The sequence below is a fragment of the Mesoplodon mirus genome (genome assembly GCF_964341445.2).
Source record: "Mesoplodon mirus genome assembly, chromosome: 7".
In the NCBI taxonomy this organism is placed as follows: domain Eukaryota; kingdom Metazoa; phylum Chordata; class Mammalia; order Artiodactyla; family Ziphiidae; genus Mesoplodon; species Mesoplodon mirus.
The window spans coordinates 52,216,675-52,238,597 of record NC_138983.1 but is presented as its reverse complement, the minus strand read 5'-3'; the positions used below and the strand labels follow the sequence as shown (position 1 = coordinate 52,238,597).

Here is a 21,923-nt window from a genome sequence, read left to right as displayed (position 1 = left end):
GCATGGGCCTCTCATTGTGGTGGCCTCTCCTGTCGCGGAGCACGGGTTCCAGGTGCATGGGCCTCAGCAGTTGTGGCTCGCGGGCTCCAGAGCACAGGCTCAGCAGTTGTGCCGCACGGGCCTAGTTGCTCCGCAGCATGTGGGATCCTCTCGGACCACGGCTCGAACCTGTGTCCCCTGCATTGGCAGGCAGATTCCCAACCACTGCACCACCATGGAAGTCCATGTTATTCAGTTCTCAATAACGATTTTCTGAGAACCTACTATGACAAGTTCAGCATAGGAATACTGAGGTGAGTAAGACCAGGGTTTTAAGAAGTTCAGGGTCTTTCTGGGGAGAGAAATAGATAAGCAGATGTCTATAGTAGTATGTGGGCAATGTTATAATAGAGGTATGTTCAAAGGATTGTGGGAGCACAGAGAAATTATCAGCCCAACAAAATTATCAGTTTGTCCCCCCTATATGGGGACAAACAGGAAGGGTTTTCCTTGTCTTTGGGTGCCTCACACAGAGTAGGCATCAATTAACGTTTGCTGAATTAGATGATGTAAGCAGTAGCTCCTTCAATTTTGAGGCAAGAAACTTATCTAGATTTAGAGAGTAAGGTGGGAAAAAACACTAACTGAAAATATGAGCGACTCCAACTAAATTCGTCTTAGGACTTGCTTCTGAATTTCCTCCACCAATCAAATAATTCATTCAACAAATATTTACTCAGTACCTACTATGTGCAAGGTACTTGGCTAGGTGCTGGTTATGTAATGATGAACAGCATGGAGAGGTTCTTGACAGGCCTAATAAGTCACTGTACCCCAGAAGCAGTGCTGGAGAGTTGCCCTAGAAACTCACCTTCAGTAACAGATTACAATGACAAATTACTAGTTGAACTCATAGTTTCTTCTGATCCCTGACTTTCTGTTCTGTGTTCAGGCAGTGGCTTCAGACTTGGATTTAGGCTGAAAGGGCTAATTTAAAAATTCAATTTATGAAATATTTTAGAGACATATAGGGGGGAAAGTCAGTTTGGGAATTATTTTTTAAGGAATATTTCCCTTTTGTCTGATGGATACATTTACTTTTTTTGGCACCTAATTTTTGATGCCTAATTCATTCAAGAGTTATTTAATGAGTACCCTCTGTGTTCCAGATACTCTCCAAGGCACTGGACATACAAAGATAAATACACTCTCCTGTTCTCATGGAGCTCATGTTCTGGCAGAGAACACAAATGACAACATAAGAGGACCAGAATTTTCATATGGTGCTGAGGGAGCATAATGGAGGGAGGGAGTCTGAAAGCCACTGACCAACCCTTGGTATCTAGAGGTGCAAGTCATATAAACACTAACACTAGTAATATAAACACATGAAAATGCAGAAATCCTAGCTGCATTCTGGAGTGTCACCATTCTTGAAATAAAGCCTCATGGCCTCAGACAGCATGATTAGAGCTGTTAATATTTTGATTCTAGGTGACTAAGAGGTGACAGTTGTGCAGCCTGAGAAAGCCACCCAAGCCCGTTTACAGGCATGTGGAGACAAGCAGTGCTCTGTCAGGATACAGGGCACACTCCAGCCTGATGGGCAGGACAGGACTCTGTTGAAGGCTGCTAACCCACTAGAAAAAAGTTAATCACGAGTGAAATGACAGTCAAAATAAAGACACAAAAGGTCCGCATATGGTATCTTTGTGGTTGTTGATCCATGAATAGCCCACTCCTAAGTTTTCTGAGAAACATTAACTAGATACAAGAGCCTTCCTGCACAAGTTAGTACACTAGAAGTAGGTTGGGTTTCTTTTCAATAAAGTTGACATATCTGGTTGGGGGAAGGGGTGGAGAAAGGAAGGGGAAGCACCTGGATGTTGCTGTATTGCAGGCATAGGAGGAATCAGAGTGGGAGAGAAAAACATGCACAGAGAAAAAACATGGGAGAGGTAGTGGAAGAGAAAGGAAGTGAGGCAAAGAGATAAAGGTCGAGAGATGTGGCAGGGTCTATGCCACATGAGTTCCAGAGCAACACCACTCTGCAGGCTGGCTTTCCCATCCTTGATACAGAGGCACAGAAGCCAGCTCAAAGGTCCCACAGGGGACTTCCCTGGTGGCACAGTGGTTAAGAATCCACCTGCCAAGGCAGGGGACATGGGTTCCTGGTCCTGGAAGAGCCCACATACCACAGAGCAACTAAGTCCATGCGCCACAGCTACTAAGCCTGTGTGCCACAACTACTGAAGCCCACGCGCTCTAGGGCCCACGTGCCACAACTACTGAAGCCCGCGCGCCTAGAGCCCGGGCTCCACAACAAGAGAAGCCACCGCAATGAGAAGCCCGCACACCGCAACGAAGAGTAGCCCCTCCTCACTGCAATTAGAGAAAGCCACTGCGCTGCAAAGAAGACCCAATGCAGCCAAAAACATAAAATTAAAAAAATATATATTAAAAAAAAGGTCCAGACAGAACAATCAAATTCTTCAATGAGCAGATCTGTGTAATTATTACTTTTTACTGTAAAAACATTAAAACCTCACTGAAGGTTTCTCACAGTGTGAAATTAAACCACCTATATTAGAGTCACTCAGGGTGACTGTTGAAAGAATGCTAACTGTGCGCTGTTCCATCCTTGACCTTTTAGGGTGGAACAGACTTTCTAGGGTGGTATCAGGCTAACCTGAACGTTTAATAAGCTCCCCAGGTGATTCTTCTACATAATAAACTTTAACAAAGATTATACAAAATGGGAGTCCCTGAGACGTGGGAGCATATCCTATTTTTCTCTGTGTTCACAGAATCGAGCACCAAACCTGGCACAATGCGTCTACTGAACTGAACTGAACTGAACTGAATAGGCCAAAGAGGTTTTTAAAGAAAAGTCACTCAATTCCACTGTCCTGAAACAGCTGATTCCATTTTCCCCCATATGCTTCTAGTCCATGTACATAGCTTTTACACTGTTGTAACTGCAAAGTACAACTTAAAAAATTTTCAACACATTTTCTCTTATAATTTTTATGGCTATAAAATATTTCATTCAACATGTGATAAATATCTTAGTTCATACAGATTTTTTTTTTTGAGTTTTGAAAAGGATTCCCTTAGGAGACCTTACATTTGTGTAGCGTTGTCAACTTATGAAACCCTTTCACATAGTCTTCACCGTTTCTCACAACACTCTGTAAGTTAAATATTATCCTCATTTTGCAGATACGTATACAAACTCAGAGATAAAATAACTTGCTCAAGGTTCCACAGCTGGTAAGTAGACTGTCAGACATAAACCAGAGTCTTCTCCCTCTACATCTAATACCCCTTCCAAGACACGAAACATCCAGCACATTTTCTGGCAGGAATCTGACCTGACAGTTTCCTGATGCAAAAACCTGTAACAGAAGGTTGAAGATGGAAATTACATTTAAAGACATCGTTGGCCAGCCGTATCCTAACTGTATAAGGAATCAGTTTCTGCCTTTTGGTGCAATGCAAAGAAAATGTAGTATCAGTAGAAATCCTCAGTAAGGAACTTACTGTTCTTCAACAACAAATCTATATATGGCCCAAGTCCATTCCTGCAATCCCCAAATAAAGGGGGTTGGTACTGCCCTGAACATTCTGAAACTCTGAGATCTTTCAGCAGTATTACAGATACAGGAGGAGGAACAATTACTATAGGCTGTAAGACAGACAGGGAGGGGGCACTGGAGACTTTATGCTCTTCTAACGTCAAGACTGGTATCACAGGGTACTTGGGTAGCAGCTGAGTGGACAGTGAAAAGAAGCATTCCTCTACTAAGAGAAAGGCCCACTTTAAGGATACTCTGCCTGGTGAACACCCTAGTGGGGTGCAGCCCTTCAGGGAAGGACAGACTGTCCCAAATGAGCAGCTACAGAGATTCTATTCCGGAGAAGAAAGTGTGTGGCTGTTTCTAGTTTCTAATATTTGCATGCTATGGAGAGGCAGGTTCTTTTACTATCAGGTCACAATCAGAGTTCTCCAAGTATTAAAATAAAGTTACCTCTTAAGACAGACAGTTCTTAATTCACTGAAGGTTCAGTGGGTAAATTAGTAGGAACTGGGAAGAATACAGAGGAGGGTAATTTATACATCATATACAGGGGAAGGGATATGATCTCTAAGAGATTTTTCAAATCTAGGATCATTGGAAAACAGCAAACCAGCAGTTCTTGTTGAGCCAGTGTGCAGAGAAGGTTCTGCATGTGGCAGAAGCCAGGTTCTGCAAAATACAGTTCTAGCTGTGTACATGTGTATTTGTAGCACGAAAAACACTTTTCAGAGTATCATCTTGAAATATCAAAGGTTGCTCACTTTGGGGAGGATATTAATAATTCCTATCAAAGTTCTTTCACCTACCTTTCTATGTATATTCTAGGATGATCCTAAGAGGAAAGTAGGACAAATATGAACACAGACTCATTTAAAAAACTGCATAGTGAGCTTAAGTACACTGCTGGGTCTGGGACTCTGTATTCCATTTTCAATGTTTCTCTTTACTAGAATGTATTTGGGCTCAACCATCATTTTGCATCACATTCTTAACTTTCTTCTCCCTGTACAGAACAAGGAAATCAGAGGCCAAAGTGTGTTTTGCACTGGGGCTTAAAAGGCAAGATTCTTTGATTACTATAAAAAGTTCTGTGCTTTCAGTTTCTCTGGAGGCTGAGAGTGGTGAACTTTATTTGTAGTCTTACTCTCCCTCATCATTAGGAATTCCTAATAACCAATCTCCATAACAAATAAACTAATTTAACGGAACAAATTTCAGGCACAGTAAGCTACAAAGGAACAAGGTCCACAATATATTGTGGATATGTTAAAAAATACTGTAAACTGTAAAGCAATGTCCAAATGACAGTCATATTATTAGTAACAATTATAAACAGTAAAGATGTAGCGGAAGGTTATTGAAAAGTCATAAACTATGTTAATTCAGCGATCAGCTGCCTGAATGGCAGCTTATGAACCATCTAAACTCCTGATTTCTTTACAAAGGTCCCCCAGAAACTACCACACAGTGTACTAATAATGGCTGTAAATCCACTGGATTCCAAAACAAACTGCACAAGAGCCAGCTGGAGTCTTAGCTGATCCAAGGGGCAATCCAGGGCTCCTGGCAATGGTGGAATGTCTAAGTTTCTGGAGGGGTGCTGACCATGATCTAATAAGACCTGTCTTATAGAAATCCTACTGAAGCATTTTGGTGTAGGGTGATTAAGCTCTTTCCTTAATGCTTTTGCTATCTTTTAATTGGAACTGAAGCTGGGAAGAACTACTGTCAGATATTACTCCCACCTGTTTTCTTTTTATTATACATACTTTAGATTGCAGACTGAATACAAATATTGATCAGAAGCCAAAACGCCCCAGACATTTCTTATCAATTCAATCCAGGCCAATCTGTCTTTCAACTCTGCATTTTTATGTTCTTGCCTCACCACTTACTAAAATAAATATATGAATAAAATATCAATCCAATCCAAGTAAGCATCTCTCATCTATAATTACCTGAAGAGATTTAAAGAAGGGTAAAGTTAATCCATCTCACCAGTTGCATCTTCAATGCCTGTTCAGTCCTGCTTGAAATGTCTAGATTCAATTTATAGAGAATATGAATGTATAACACTGTAGAGGGGTGCTTCTAGCAGATTCTGTTTGGGAGGGACAGAAGGTCAAACCATTCCTTTGCCGTTCTGTGAGAGTTAAGAGTCTCTGGGCTGGGTCAGAGGGTGGGAGAGATATGTCTAGATCTGGAATGGATCGCTCACACAATTAAGTTCTTGTCAGACCCTCCTAATCCCCCCCAAACCCCCCTGCCAAAAAAACCCCACAAACCCACGACAGCACAACTTCCGCAGGCAAGCGGACAGCCAGATGGAAAGTAACTATTTTTCTCCACCTACTTCAAAATTTGAAATGAGAATGGGAAGTAATGATGGAAAAAACATTTCTAAGTTTTAGAATACACTCTTACTTGGGTTACTATTTTGAGGTAATGTTTGGAAACCTTGGGAAAGCAGAATCTGATTTTTCCCTCATTGGAAACTGGTTACTCAAGTGAAAATTAATACCCTCAAATCACCTTTTAGCTCACAAATTAAGCCCTATGGTATTATAGAATAGACCATCCCTAACTATTAAATCTATATTTTTATTCATCATACATAGAATTATACAATGCTGTTTCTATGTAGAATCTGGATATTCATATATCAGCTGACAAGTCAACATTTAAAAGGTTTTTTTTCTGTTGATGCTGCCTGCAAACAATGGTTTAGTTTTGGCATTTTCATCATCCTTGTCTGACATTAGTGCTTGTTTTTTGTTCACTTATTGGTAAAATATAAGTATTGAGCCAAAGATGTAAATGACTAGGCTGTTGTAAGTGGCAAGTGGCTGGCTTCAACCAGATACTCATTATGTGATCAACTGTGAAAGAAAAGAATGAACAAATAAGTATGAAAGTTTGGAAATACACTGTTGGAGACTCAGATAAGGAAGAATGTATGTTTGACTCCTTGAGAAGGACCCTCTTCCACCTCACATATACACACACTGAACACACTTAAGACTATTGTTAAACTTTCAGCGATTGACCTCATTTTAAGTTTTTGGAGACCTAGTCTGTACTAAAATAAAATCTAAAGGTCAGACTCTAAATCAATTATTATTAGTGACTATGTCCATCACAAATTCCTAGAAGATTAAGAGATAGAAGGATCCTTAAGAGTTCATCTACTTCAAAGCGATAGCTCTGCAAATGAAATAACTGGAGGCCACAAGGATGATCTTACTTGCCTAATGCTCCACAGTTAAGCTAATGGTGGCACTGGGACCAGAACCTGGGGCTTCTCTCATTCAGTATTCTTTCTATCACTGTTATTTTTGATGCCCAGCCATCATGTTAACATCACAATTCTATCTGGCTCCTCAAAAATCACTGCAGGCAGGGCCTCCCTGGTGGCGCAGTGGTTGAGAGTCCGCCTGCCGATGCAGGGGATACGGGTTCGTGCCCCGGTCTGGGAGGATCCCATATGCCGCGGAGCAGCCGGGCCCGTGAGCCATGGCCGCTGAGCCTGTGCGTCCGGAGCCTGTGCTCCGCAACGGGAGAGGCCACAACAGTGAGAGGCCCGCGTACAGCAAAAAAAAAAAAAAAAAAAAATCACTGCAGGCATGATTCCTAATAGCCTTGGAAACTATTAATGCATCCAGGTTTGGGGCCTGTGAATGTTTGTGATTCTTACTCCACAAAATGCAGTATCAAGACTTGAAAGCCAAATCAAATTAACTGATGTCACAAATGTTTTAAAATGGTTTCTCTAACCCTAGGGGAGCATAGGCTCGGTTGTGTGTTTTGTGGCTGGAGGTGATCGTTCCCCCCAAGTTGCTGCTGACAGTGTCTGCCATTGTTCTCAGGCCCATGTGTGTAGCCAGAGCCACATACTCAACCTGCTACGACAGAGACAGCCTTCACTGATTTCTAATAGATGTGCATGGCAAGCGCAGTGCCATGGACAGGTAAGAGGGACTACAAAGCAAACGTAAGAAGGGGAACAGAATCTGAGTGCTTGTCCTATTTTATCCAAACAATTGTTTCCCAAACACTACCACAGGGTTGTGTGTTTTTTTTTTTTACATCCTTATTGGAGTATAATCGCTTTACAATGGTGCGTTAGTTTCTGCTTTATAACAAAGTGAATCAGCTGTACATATATATATATCCCCGTATCTCCTCCCTGTTGCGTCTCCCTCCCTCCCACCCTTATCCCACCCCTCTAGGTGGTCACAAAGCACCGAGGTGATCTCCCTGTACCACAGGGGTCTTGACTACAATGACCCTGAAATCTTATAAAATACGGTATATTTTATTATTTAGCGACTTCAGGGGAAGGGAGAACTGATAGTGCCACACTTCTTAAAGAATTACTTCTTCACTAACTCTAATTTTTTGGGTGGGAAACTTAGGTACCCAGCACAAATGGGTAAATAATTCATATAAGAAAATGTTTTCAAATAAATAAGATTTATCTCTGTGTGTGATTTTTTTAACTATACTTTAACGGAATTTAAAAAATAAATTACATATATATATTTCATTGTTTATATTCTTAAGCAGAACCTAGTAAACATAAGTAACATGTTTTACACAGAAGAAGAAGAAAAAAAAATGGTTTCTCTATTTTATCTTCCAGGTCTAAGGTTAAATATCACCTTTTCAGGGATGCCCCCTCTAGCAAGCTTATCTATGACTGCCCTGTTCTTCATAAAATTTTATAGCACATGCCATATTTTGAAATAATACATTTGTTTACTTATCACTGGTGTATCTTCCCTAATAGACTGTAAATCCATGAAGGGTCAGTTCACTACTGTTTATGTAGCACCTAGCACAGTCTGTGGCATGTAGAATAAGCTCAAGTAATATTTGTTGAGTAAACAAATGAATTTATCTCTCTAACCCATGGTTGAGGCAAGCCTTATGGAAGCCTTAATTGTTCCTTTTATCCTGTCCTAAACTTGGTATCTAAGCCCAAGGATTAAAGTTCCAGGGAAGCAGATTTTAGCTCAGCAAAAGCTACCAATTAGAGAGCTTCAGAAATGGAATGAGCTATTCTGTGGGGTACTGAGCTCTTTGCCAAGAGGCTGCCAAGGTACATAGGATCCCTCTGCTTTAGATAGAAGTTTGACCTTGACAACTTCTCAGCGTCTCCTATGACTTCCAACTCTAGGTTCTGCAGTTCTTTCCAGTTGTTTGATTTTGAGTTAGGTTAAAATAAAGTGCATATAGAAACTCATTAGGAAGTAACCTAAGATAAGTCATCTAATGAGACTTAGAAAATTGATCATTCAGGCATGCATGCCTTTTTATAATTATTTGATACATACGAATCCTACTGAGTTCACCATTTGCCGTAAGTCCATATATCTACATCTCAACGAAGACTAAAAGTAAAGTTTTAAAAACTTTGTGTAGCATTTCACAGTTTTAAACACATACACACACACACGCACATACACTTTCATGTAATTACTGTATCAAGTCTGTGAGGAAAATGATGCATGAGCTCATACAGAGTAAGTGGCTTATCCAACCTCATACTTGTGACTGCTAGAACCATCAGGTCGTGAAGTCCCAAATCAGTGATCTTCTCACTCTAATATGCCCCGTTACTTTTTGACTCCAGAATTATCCTCCCTTTAGGTTTAGCTATATATCCTCATCTTGGATGGAAAATACCTTTCTTCCAAATTTCACTGGGAAACGGCCAAATGGAATTTTAAAAACTGTTTTTTTCTTTCATAGGTATCAAAAATCTATTTTATTGATTATCAGAGACGTTATAAATATCTAACATGAACTAACTGCAACACAACCGTGATTAGTTTAAATAATACACTTTGTTAGTTTTTATAATTAAGGATCAACAGTTATTAAATGTGATTTTTCATGTAGTCTGATGAAAAAAGATTTCAATTCACAATAGCAATTTTCTTAATTCAAGACCTGAAAAAGGAATATTTTCTTCTGTAATGTTTAGTAAAGCAATGAGAATAAGATGGGAATTTATCACAGGTTAAATGGGAAGGGAGAAAAGATCCAACAACATTTTATTTTTAGCTAGTAGTTGCTTCTCAAAGGTCACAGAGGGCAGTGGTCTACTGATTAAAGACAAAGTAAAATACACAATTTCGGGACTTCCTGGCGGTCCAGTGGTTGAGACTTTGCCTTCCAGTGCGCAGGGTGAGGGTTCGATCCCTGATCGGGGAGCTGGGATCCCACATGGCTTGCGGTCAAAGGGCCAAAGCATAGAACAGAAGCAATATTGTAACAAATTCAATAAAGACTTTAAAAAATGGTCCACATCAAAAAAAAAATCTTGAAAAAGTAAAATACACAATTTCAACCTGTCCTAGAGTTTGAAAGTACCTTTGAGATCATCTAGTTCAATTTCTTCATTTTTTTCTTAATTGACACAATAGCTTTGAGATTCTATCTGCTGTAAGTACTTCTTTTTTTTTTTTTCTTTTTTTTTTGCGGTACGCGGGCCTCTCACTGTTGTGGCCTCTCCCGCTGCGGAGCACAGGCTCCGGACGCGCAGGCTCAGCGGCCATGGCTCACGGGCCCAGCCGCTCTGTGGCATGTGGGATCTTCCCGGACCGGGGCACAAACCCGTGTCCCCTGCATCAGCAGGTGGACTCTCAACCACTGCGCCACCAGGGACGCCCAGTAACTCTTCTTGATGGAGTTCATCTTTCCATGAAATGCCTTCAACTTTCAATGACAGTCATGATCACATGTATCTTTCATGTATCTCCTGGCATGACAATTACATATTGAAAACTTCTGCATTTGTACAGTTCAAACATGCATTCCCCTGTTTGTATATTCATGTGCAGTACCTCTGGCACAGGGTGGGTTTCCTTAAGCAGTCTTCAGCTACAAAAGACACGAATGAGTAAATCTTGGAAAAGGGATAACATCTTTGATATTGTCAATTCCCAAGATGCACTGCAGATAGCGTTCAAATCCCATCCCAAAACCTCCATGTGGCACAGATCCAAATCGACGGAGGTCCAGATACCTAATTTTGAAAAACAGAGAATCATTACCTACAAATGCTTCATTTAAGATCAGATGTTATGACAGAATTTTATGTTTCGAAAGTTTTTTGCAATCATTTGTTATCATCACATCACTGTGGTAGACCAGTCTTTTTACAGAGAAGTTAAAGTGATCTCTGTCCAAGATTACCCAGACAAACAGCAGCATATCCTGTCATGCATTCATGGGCTTTGGTCACTTGATCCTTAAAGTTTGTTAGGTGCTTATATACAGAAAACTTGTCTCATGAGGCTACAGGAAAATTTCTCTTAACTTATTTTTCTTTAAATATATCCCTCTTCTATGTCTTGGTATATCTATGATAATGTTCTTTTTTTTCCTTACCAAAATCATATTGTTCAATACACAGAGAAGGGTGAAGAGTTTTGCCTGATGTATTACAAAAAGAGACCCTCTACTAGACTAGACTGTAAGCTACATCAAGGGCAGGAACTGCATCTTAGCCAACCTTTATCTCTAGTGACTGTCTGGAAATAGATGCTTACTATATGATGATTTATTGTTTGAAGGCATAAAAATATACTCTGGAGCACTGGAGTGAGGAAAAACTTTGACTTCTCTGCTTTAAGCCTAGTAGAAGATGTCCAGAGTCATTTTTCTGAAAGGCTACACAGCCTCTAAAGCCCATCCATGCACACTCTAATCCCACATAAGACTACATGTTAGAAAATGGTATGTTCATGATTCAAACTCGGATTCCAATACACCAGCCTGGGATGAAGTTATTTTAGGAAAGGAAGAGAAGGAGGAAGACTCTATAACTATTTTTATTGTCATTTAATGGCGGGAATTCTTGAATTATACAATATTGATGAAAATAAGTTTATAGTTTCTTGAATGATTTGTAAAATATACAAAAATACAGCATAAAACTTAAGCACCACAGCTGGTAGTCATATGGCTCCTCAAGGATAAAGACTATAACCTTTTTCCCCACTATTAATAACAATGACTACATGTATTGGTATTCCAGGCAATTAAGATTAAGTACTTCTCTTTCTAAAATAAAACACAAATTGCAACTAGGTGAGTTACAACCAAGTGAGAGATCAATAAGACAGGAGTTAGTATTTAAGAACTATCAGGAATAATGGAAGGAACACAGTCTTGAGTAATTGAAATGTTTGGTAGCTGAATTAACTTTAAGTTCATAAGGCATGGGGGCAGAATACACTTTGATTTAGTGAGAAAATGAGATGAAGGGCATGTCAAACCACCTGCCACAAACACCTGCAGGATCTGAGCCGGCTGCTAGAAGTCCAGTATCTAGTTTTAGCTGGCTTTAAATTTCTCATACATCGATGTCAAAACACTGGCATAAATGCCTGGAAACTGAATTCAGAAGAGGGATTCTGTCTTTAGCATTTTTCTTGCCTTTGCTTTGACAGATGGAAAAATCTACTTCTAAAAACAAGTTTTCAAAAGAATCTTTATTTGTTTGATCGTTGTTATATTGATTCTAGGGTAGCCAGATTATAGAAGAGATGGTACAAAAATTATGGAACTAGTTACAGATTATTTGCATGTGGCATGTAGAAACAGGAAGTGAGAAAATTCTTAGACACCTGGGGTGGCTATTCACAGTGTGGTAGAACACTAGCAGAGATCACAGACTTGGAGATTTTTAAGGTCCTCTCTACCTTAAATGCTATGATTATCATATAAAAGGAAGCAGATTCCAACTGTTAAAAAAATAAAATTCAAGTGAGTCAATTTTTAAGATCTTAATTGGCTTTATTCAGTGATTCATGAATCAGGCAGTATCCCATCTAGCAATAGAAAAGAGCTCCCAAGAGCTCTACAGAATGATTATAGGCAGAAGTGGGTACTAGCAAAGAGTGGGTGGTTTCAGGCAAGGTCGCCTTCCTTTAGGAGATGGCAGGGGTCTATCAGGCAGATTACCTCACCAGTGTTGACCAGGTAATTTTAGGTTCCCTGGTTCAAGATTCCACTCCTGGGAGATGTCACAACTCTAATTAAGTTAGGTATTAAGTCTCAGTTTGGTGATGTGAGCTGAGCACAAGTGACTCCATGTTGAGCCTGCTGTCTCTTTTATGAACAAAATCATAAATATTTATACTTGGAGATGTTAGGAGTTTGAAAACTTTAGTTGGGAAAGAGTAGTATTGAAATGATTAATAAAGACCGGAAAAGGTCTAAACCAATAATTAAGATTTATATGTAACTAGTTTTTATACACTATGAATATTACCTTGTAGACAGAAAGAAACGGAGGTAAAATGCATAAGCTTGACAATCAGGCTCATCTACCTAATAGCAAGACTCAGAACAAAAGAAGCAAAGGGGGACGGAAACGAAATTAAGTTTCTACTCTGTGTAGATACTTAACCTGTATTGTTTCCTTTCATCCTAACAATAACCCTGTGAAGTAGATATTATCATTCCATTTTACGGCCAAGAAAACCAAGACTCAAGAGAGATTAAATATGCCAAAATTCATTACTGATAAATAGTGAAGCAATCTAGGGCCATTACTTGAACCCAATTTTAGGCTTTTTTGCATCTCTGAAATCTAGCTCCTTCATTACGAAAAGGCAAGTGTGTAATTTAACCTTTCCTTCTCCTGAGGACAGCAAAAGAATTAATAATATTGTTGATATTATTATACTAAGATCCTGAAAGAGTCTTATTACACAAATAAAAATAAATAAATAATTTGTGTATACTGAAAAGTACTTGAAGAAAGGGTCTGCAGAAAGAACACCAGAACAACTTAGGAATGCAGACAATGATCTTCCCTAAGCAGCTTAGATCTCTACAGTTGGTGGAGACCTCAGGGACCACTTAGCTCAAGCTCCTAATTTCACACATAGAGAAAATGAAGCATAATGGTTAGGAACAAAGTCCCAGCTCTATGCTTCTAACTGTGTGCTCCTGCTTCAGTCAGTTAACATCTCTAGGCCTCAGGCATGGAGGGATAATAAAAAGAGAATAAGAATAGTACCTAACTAACAGGTGGTTGTGATGATTACACGAGACAATATACATCAAAATTTTAACACAGTTATCTGGCACACAATAGGTAATAAATAAATGGCAGACATTACTATTACTACTTTTCAAAGACTCAAAGGGAGTAAATAATCTGAGAACCTGTTCATTGTTTTAACACTCTTTGATAGCACCCTGGAAATACAAGTGAAAACTATTTAACACTCAGACCCACAACTAGAATAAGAGTCATCAGGGGTCACATTCTCACCATTGGTAGGCTTCTGTTAGTCCTGACCTGTAAAAGGAAAACAACAAAATTATTTCAGAGAATGGCAATAAGATAAATATACTAACCACCAAACATTTATTCTGGGTTGCGTGCACAGTGCTCTTTATAAAGAAGTACATACCAAAACCTGTGCTCTTAAATAACACGCAATACAGTTAAGAAGCTGAGCCTTTATTCGGTGGTAAGAAAGGTAAGATAACCAATAGTAGGAAAACCAATAGTCCAAGGTATTATCAAATAATAAATGCTATAGAAGGAAAGTATGGTCCAGAGCCCAAAAGAAGGGCTTCATTTGAGATAAATTTATCATCCTGTGACATAAGAAAAGTACTATTACTACTATATAGGGTTGTTGAAAGGCACACACAGACAAGTGAGGTAGAGACACAATTTTCTTTCCACAATATTAAAACAATAATAGATTCTGAGGCTGCCTTCATAATATGGCTGCAAATTGGTTTTTGCCAATTTGAGAAATGTTAAAAAAACTGAAAGCTTTTAGTACTCATAAAATTTAATTTCAGCCCTTAAAAGTGTTTGGGACCACTGTGTACCTCAAAGTGATCAAGGTTATGAAAAATTCAAATATACAAAAATATGAAAAACATGAACAGAAGTCACAGACAGATCTCTGAGATAGGTAAACACATATATCCACTTCATTAGGAAAGACAAATTTGGATATTATCAGATATTAGGTAAACATTTAATGTTATGAGGAAAGGTTTCCTGAAGGAAGGAAGCAAGCAAAGAAAACAGACCAATTAATCTTTCAACAGATGAAGTTCCTTGCCATGTGTGATTTTTATTGTGCTTTAAAAAAACCCAGAAAATCTTCAAATTCTTTCCATCTAAGGAGTTTTACCATCACTTCAATTCCACGATTTTTCCAGGACTTCTTAACACTATAGTAATACTAAGGAGTTAGTAGTCTATGTGATAAAAGAGTCCTCCCAGAACATATTTATCCCCTTTCTTCTGGACGCTAACCAAATAGAGCAGTTCAAATGATTGGGATTACAAAACCAAGTTACTCAACAGACTCATAGGTTCGGATCTGGGAAAATCAACAACTTTTTAAGCATTTCTCCATTAGGAAAAGAAGGCCTTAACAAATGGCTAATTTAATAAACATGTCAAACAATCATGACTTTTCCAGGTTACTGTGAAACTTAGTATTATCTGGAGAGAAAGATTAAGCCTTCAACATGGGAAAGTCATTTTTTAAAACAGTCTGGCACAGTAAAAGTGGAAACCATGGAAAACAGAGGTTTATAACCTTGGTTAGTTTAGGAAGTCATTGTGGTTTGTTGGCAGACCATGCATATACAGGAGTGGTAGTTCGATTAGAAACATGATTCCCTCCTCCTCATCTCCAAAACATTTTCTGGTGTTTATGGATACATTTCCCAGGTCTCAAACAGTGAGTTAAAATAAAGTTATTCAAATACCTAAATCAAGATGCTTACATAGTAGAAAACCTGAGGAAGGGAAAACTGCTTATTCTAAATGCTAGCTTAGTGGATATTTTTAGTTTCTTTCTCCCTCCATCTTTATCCTTTCCTTGCTTCAGAGCCTGTCCTTATGCCCTGTAGGAGTCTGCCAGTCATAATTTAGAGTTAAACACACACACAAAGTGAAGAACAAACTTTAAGGGGGTTTTCCTTTTCTATCATTAACTTTTTAAAAAAATTTTAATTAATTAATTAATTTATTTTTGGCATTGTTGGATCTTCGTTGCTGCACATGGGCTTTCTCTAGTTGCAGCGAGCAAGGGCTACTCTTTGTTGTGGTGCGTGGGCTTCTCTTTGCGGTGGCTTCTCTTGTTGAGGAGCATGGACTCTAGGTGCATGGGCTTCAGTAGTTGTGGCACACAGGCTCTAGAGCACAGGCTCAGTAGTTGTGTCACATGGGCTTAGATGCTCTGTGGCATGTGGGATCTTCCCGGACCAGGGCTCAAACCTGTGTCCCCTGCATTGGCAGGCAGATTCTTAACCACTGCACCACCAGGGAAACCCCTCTATCATTAACTTTTTTTTTTTTTTTTTTGCGGTACGCGGGCCTCTCACTGTTGTGGCCTCTCCTGTTGCAGAGCACAGGCTCCGGATGCACAGGCTCAGCGTCCATGGCTCATGGGCCCAGCCGCTCCGCGGCATGTGGGCTCTTCCCGGACTGGGGCACGAACCTGTGTTCCCTACATCGGCAGGTGGACTCTCAACCACTGCGCCACCAGGGAAGCCCTATCATTAACTTTAAAAAAAGCTATTTCCATAGGGAGAGATACATACATATAGTGGCAAAAAATCATTGTGTTTCATATAATAGTTCTAGTCTTTCAGAAAGAGAAGCTCAGAGAGGTTAAGTAACAGCTTGCTCAAGGTCACACAGAATCTGAGATCCAGGTCTGTCAGGAGCTACGGCCCATGTGGTATTCTCTGTTAGTTTGCCATGACTGCCTTTGAGTGCCCCATCCCCAATTTCTGAATTCTGTTTCTTCTAGGTCTCACCAATACCTGGCTAATTGCTGCTCTAAGAAATGGTATCGTTCTTCTCTGAGGCTTCCCCCAAAGAGTTCTCCAACTCCAGGAACCAGAAGATCAACAGCAGCAACCTAAAAAGGAAAAAACGCATAAACAACATTCCATTTTCAGAGCATTCCAACAACTGTCAGATTCTGAAGCAAGTGGAACGTTTAACATTTTGTCAACTGGCTATTTAACTGCTTACCAGAATCTTATTTATGTTACCTGTTGATGTTCCCTGTTTTAATACCAAATGTTTAATATTATCTTTAGAATACAAAATGCAGGTGGACAGTTTCCCCTCTGACACCATTTATGCAGTATACTTAACAAAAATGTATTTTCTGCACAAATGTGATACAAATGTTAATTATAAAAATGTGGGAAGTATTAAAAATTATGAAAAATATTAAAAAACACCTATTAGCATGCAGAAGCAATTACATGTTGGCATATTTTCTTTCAGGTTTTTCTTCTTATATGCTTAAAGAGTATAGCAGAGATCAAATTATATATAAAATTTACCATTCTAATTGTCTTAGCTAATATTATACAATAAATATTTTTCCTATGTCAGTAAAAATACTTCACATACTTAATGTTTTAATGGCTTCACAGTTTATTGTTTAGAAGTATCATAGTTTATTTAATAGTTTATTTAACTGCTTTCCTTTTGTTGAATACTTAGGGGTGTGTGTGTGTGAGAGTGTGTGTGTCTTTTCTCTTATAAATAATGTGGCACTGAAGTTTTTCTTTAATTCGAAGTATGTTAGGACATGTAAAATATGTTCTGATCATTAATCAAATTAAAACAAAGAGATACCACTTTGGAGTTATCAAAATGGTGAAGATAAACGACATAAACAATATGGATTAGAGAATGCATAGACCAACACTCTCGTACATCTGATACAACCTTTCTAGTGAGCAACTTGGCAAAAGATAATCAAAGCCTTAAAAATGCAATATGCTTCGACTCAGCAATAGGAGTTCTAGGAACGAGTTCTAACAAAATAATCAGAGATGCAAAAAAAAAAAAAAAAAAGATCAATTCACAGGATGTTATTTGTATTTTCTTATTTTCTGCAATAGAGGTGTGTTACACTTCCGTAATAAAACAACAAAAATTTTTTAATAGGGGAAAATGGTAGCTTGATGTTTTAATTTGTATTTCTTCACTTACTAGTAATATTTACTTTTTGAGAATGTTTATTTGTTGTCTATATTATTTTGTGACTTAGCAATTCTTTTTTTGGGGTGGGGGGAATAAAGGGGGACCAGGCAGACATTTTTAGGGCCAAGAATCTGAAGGCACAAAACTCAGAAAGATTTATTTTACAAATGAAAAATTAGGAACCCATAAAATACATTTAATAACACATAAAACACTTACTTTAAATGTCACATTATATTATAAACTCTTTTCTTAAATTCTGCCTTACTTTACTATTAAGCCATTCTCCTGTTTTCTGATTTCAGAATTTTTGACTGATACATAGTTTATAAATAATTAAGATTAATAAAGAATGTAATAATTTAAGAATGTGTGCCAAATGCTACATAATCCTCAGTACTATCATTAAAGAGAAAACACGAGACACGATTTTCATCTATCAGCTGAATCAAAGTGAGAGCAAATGGAAATTTACTAATGGTTTCTACTTTTACAGAATCTCCTACCACTCAATAAGCTTGTGAGGAGTAAGTGTACAAACATGCCTTTTTCACACTACCACTGCTGGTTGACTACGTTTTAGTAATTCTTCTATGAACCTGGAAGACCTAAAATGAACAGGCAAGTATTTTAGAATGTGGATTTGGTGACTCAGACAGGATAGTAGGTAATGAAACACAGCTTTGGCTAGGTAAACAAGAGAGCTTTACTAATGTGAAGAGCAAATTCTCACAGGCTATACACAATTAATAGAGCTGGACTCCAGTCAGGACCCTGCAGTTACCCCTTCTTTTCTCAGAGAAAGGAGAAGATCAAGGGAGTTTTTATGGCCACAGAAGGACAGGTATCATTATCTACTAGTATACTGCTTTTAGACATGGCTAAAATATGCTAGGGAGCTAAGAGACACATGATGAAAAATTTGTTCTTAACGTCAATCCAGAGTTTTAAATTTAGAGTTACAGGCAATCAGGGTTGGAAGAGAACAGACAATCAAGTGGCTCTCTGGCCTTTGCTTGAAAATATTTAAGCAAATATTTAATATAATTACACTAACTGTTTACTAATATTTAATGTACTATATTAATATTAATAAACTTAACAAATATTTAATAAAAATATTTAAGGGAACCAATACCCCTGAAATATAGCATTCCATCCTTGTGTAGCTCTGTCAGAAAGGACAGGTATATTCAAAATCTATCATTTCAAAGTTTTTGAAGTAAGGGCAACTCCAAGGTACAAAGGTGTACAGAGACTGATTCCGGTACTGCAAGTACATGCAAAGCTTTAAGAGACAGAACTAAAGAAGTCCACTGCCTCAAAAGAAAACAAAATGCTGAGGAATCAGCTATTACGGAAGAATAAGAAGTAGGTGTCCAGCAGAGGCTGGTGGCCAGTGATGAGGAACTGAGGCAAGCCTTGATGCATCAAACAAGAGATCCATTTCTTGCTTGGTCCTGCTGCTAACACAGCTAAAACAAGCAAAAACCCTTTTGGGATCTTAGCATTTTTTGCAGGTCTAAATTATGTCAACTTTGGACCTTAGGTTCTTTTAATGCTATTTTTAGAGGAGTATAAGACTCCTATTTATCTTTGATTACAAACCTCCTTTGTATTAATATTTGATTTCCCTCCATCTCCCAACAATTATACTCCCCTAGTTATGACAACCAAAAAAGTCTCCAAACACTGCTGAATGTCTCCTGGGTGGGGGTAAGAAGGAACAAAATAACCCCTGATTGAGAAACACTGCTTTACATCAATGAATTGGCTTTTTAAAACTTACGCTGCATGTCCATCCTGGCTTGAAACGATAAAAAAGCCTCTTTCTGAGGTATTGCTGATCTTGTGACGGATGGGAAAAAAGAGCACGATGAGAATGTAGTAAAAGCATTTGTCCAGAAGTAATGTACGTAGGTCATGTTTGCTTCCAATTCTTGGCCAATGTAAGCCACATACAAGTCACGAAGCTCATGTCAATGGGGCAGGGAAGCAAATACCCCTGCCCCCGCCTCCTGAGGGCGGAGTGGCAACCATTTATGTGTAATAAAACAATTTACCAGGTAACTTTTCCCCCCACCTACTTGGGCTCTTCCACTTCCACTTTCCCAACCAATTTCTCATTGTTAATTAGAATTCAGGTCAGAATAGCAGTTCCCCTATTTCCTTCCTCTGTACTCTGGGAAAGGAACTTATCAGTAGGAAAGAACTTACCAATGAGTCTATTTTAGTTGAATAAAAAGTTTAGAAGATCAAGTCCCATATCACTACTAATTTTGTGACATGCAGAAGGAAGACATCCTCATCTATGTCCTTTCTTTGTCTGGATGGTCTGAAAATTCACACTCTCAGGCAGGAGAATTTCCTGTATGTTTCCTTGACATGGAGAGTAAAGTTGCTTCCCCTCCTAGGAGCTGTGTACCTTTTAAGTAAGGCATTCCTCTTAATGCCTCATCAATGTTGCATGACTACAGGGTACTATTTCTTTTTTATGAAGGACAGATTCATCTCTTGGTGAAGAAAGGCCCACAAAGGCCTTCTTCTCCTCTCTTCCTACATATAAACTTCTTCTCTTTTCTGTTACTTTAGGTTTCCCTTCAACAATATCAGATCTGTTTACGTCCTGCTTTCCTTTTATAATGAGATCTTCCAATCTACCTAGAGATTCTGCACACTTTCTGAGAACCTATAGTAAAGTATTCCTCAAATATAAATAATGACATTTACATTAGTAGACACAGAGCGGCACTTTCTTCTGATATGATATAAAAAAATACTGCAGGGGGCTTCCCTGGTGGCGCAGTGGTTGGGGGTCCGCCTGCCGATGCAGGGGACACGGGTTCGTGCCCCGGTCCGGGAAGATCCCACATGCTGCGCAGCGGCTGGGCCGGTGAGCCATGGCCGCTGAGCCTGCGCGTCTGGAGCCTGTGCTCTGCAACGGGAGAGGCCACAACAGTGAGAGGCCCAAGTACCGCAAAAAAAAAAAAAAAAAAAAAAAAATACTGCATTCCCTAAAGATCACTGTAACAATCCCCTCAATTTCCACACTTCTCAGTTAAAGCTGAGATTCCAGATAGGATTCTTCTATCTGCGTCTCCACCTGGTAACTACTGGGCTAATTACTACAGGAACTGCCTGTTTCTCCAGGGCTCTAGGGGAGGTAAAAGGCACATACAGATATAATACAACTCATGACATAGGGTTGAACAAAGTACAAAATGTGGAGCGACTCACACAAATTTCTTAAGAAGTAATGAGAAAAACTTGGTTGTGTGTTTGCCAAGTGACGGGTGGTAAGGCAGTTAGAGTGCAAAAGGTTGAAAACAAGCAAGTTGCCCAGATCATGAGCAGGTGATTAGTTTGCCAGGATGGGCTGGCAGGTATGTGGTTTACAGGAGTCTAAAGCTAGCTTAAAGAGCCAGGGGCTGAGCAATCCTGCCCTTGATGAGGAAGTGAGAATCCACAGGCTGCACAAGGAAATGTCCTCCTAATTCAAAGCTGACCAAATTTCACCTAAAATCTCCACTGTGTTCCTGTGCATCTTTGGGAGACTTGAAATAAATAGAAGGACTTTAGTTCTGCTGTCCTCTCACTCTCCTATACAGTTCTCAATGAAGGCTACAAATATATATATATATATATATATATATATATATATATTTTTTTTTTTTTTTAAAGCTACAAATATTTTTACTACACCCTTTGCTAACTTCTTTAGTCTTAAAACTTATTCCACTTTGGGCACATCTTCTAGGCCAGAATGCTGTCTGGCACATCTTCCTCCACTGTGTATGAGTTTTGATTTTGCTTAAGTCACACAGCTACAGCAGCATGCTGTCTAGAAATAGTGTGTGTTGGTATTTAAGCTGAACAGTCCTGGTCTCTATTTATGACACTCCCTTTTGACTCCTACCCTTTGATTCCAATCAGTGTACTGAAAAGAAAACTCATCCCTTGAATTAAAAAATGAACAGGCTAGATAGGAACAAGGCCTTTAATATTTAATATACAACCTCTTCTATGCTAAATTCAAAGAGAGGGGAAAAAAGTTTAATGTCCCATCTTCTGCTACCTATTTTTAAATGTTGATGAAAAACAGAAACCGAACACCTCCCTATTCAGTTTCTCACAGGTGCTACCAACAATGGAGCAATATTATGTACTATTATCAAAGGAAGAAGACTGTTCCATAAATCACAGGAAATAAATTTGTGGTTTAAGCCTCTATGAGCTTTTGCTCTAACTGCTTATACAGATAGTATCTGGCCCCTAAAAACAATGAGGTGCAGCTAGGAAAGAGAGCCTTCCAGATGTGACAGCGTGAAGATGCAGATGGGCTACATGTA

The 21,923-nt window shown here is 38.9% G+C and overlaps 1 protein-coding gene across 3 annotated transcripts in view; it reads right to left on the bottom strand.

Annotated features, from left to right (window-relative positions):
- Nucleotides 1-9,585: 9,585 nt before the first annotated feature.
- Nucleotides 9,586-21,923, bottom strand: part of NARS2 (asparaginyl-tRNA synthetase 2, mitochondrial) — a 141,423-nt gene continuing 129,085 nt past the window's right edge. For all 3 annotated transcript variants that reach the window (XM_082628864.1, XM_082628867.1, XM_082628865.1), the window contains 3 exons: nucleotides 16,392-16,489; nucleotides 13,858-13,884; nucleotides 9,586-10,593 (listed from right to left, as the gene is read on the bottom strand). In XM_082628864.1, the coding sequence (XP_082484990.1) occupies nucleotides 10,449-10,593; nucleotides 13,858-13,884; nucleotides 16,392-16,489 (270 nt within the window). In that variant the 3' untranslated portion in view covers nucleotides 9,586-10,448. The remainder of the gene's footprint in view (nucleotides 10,594-13,857; nucleotides 13,885-16,391; nucleotides 16,490-21,923) is intronic.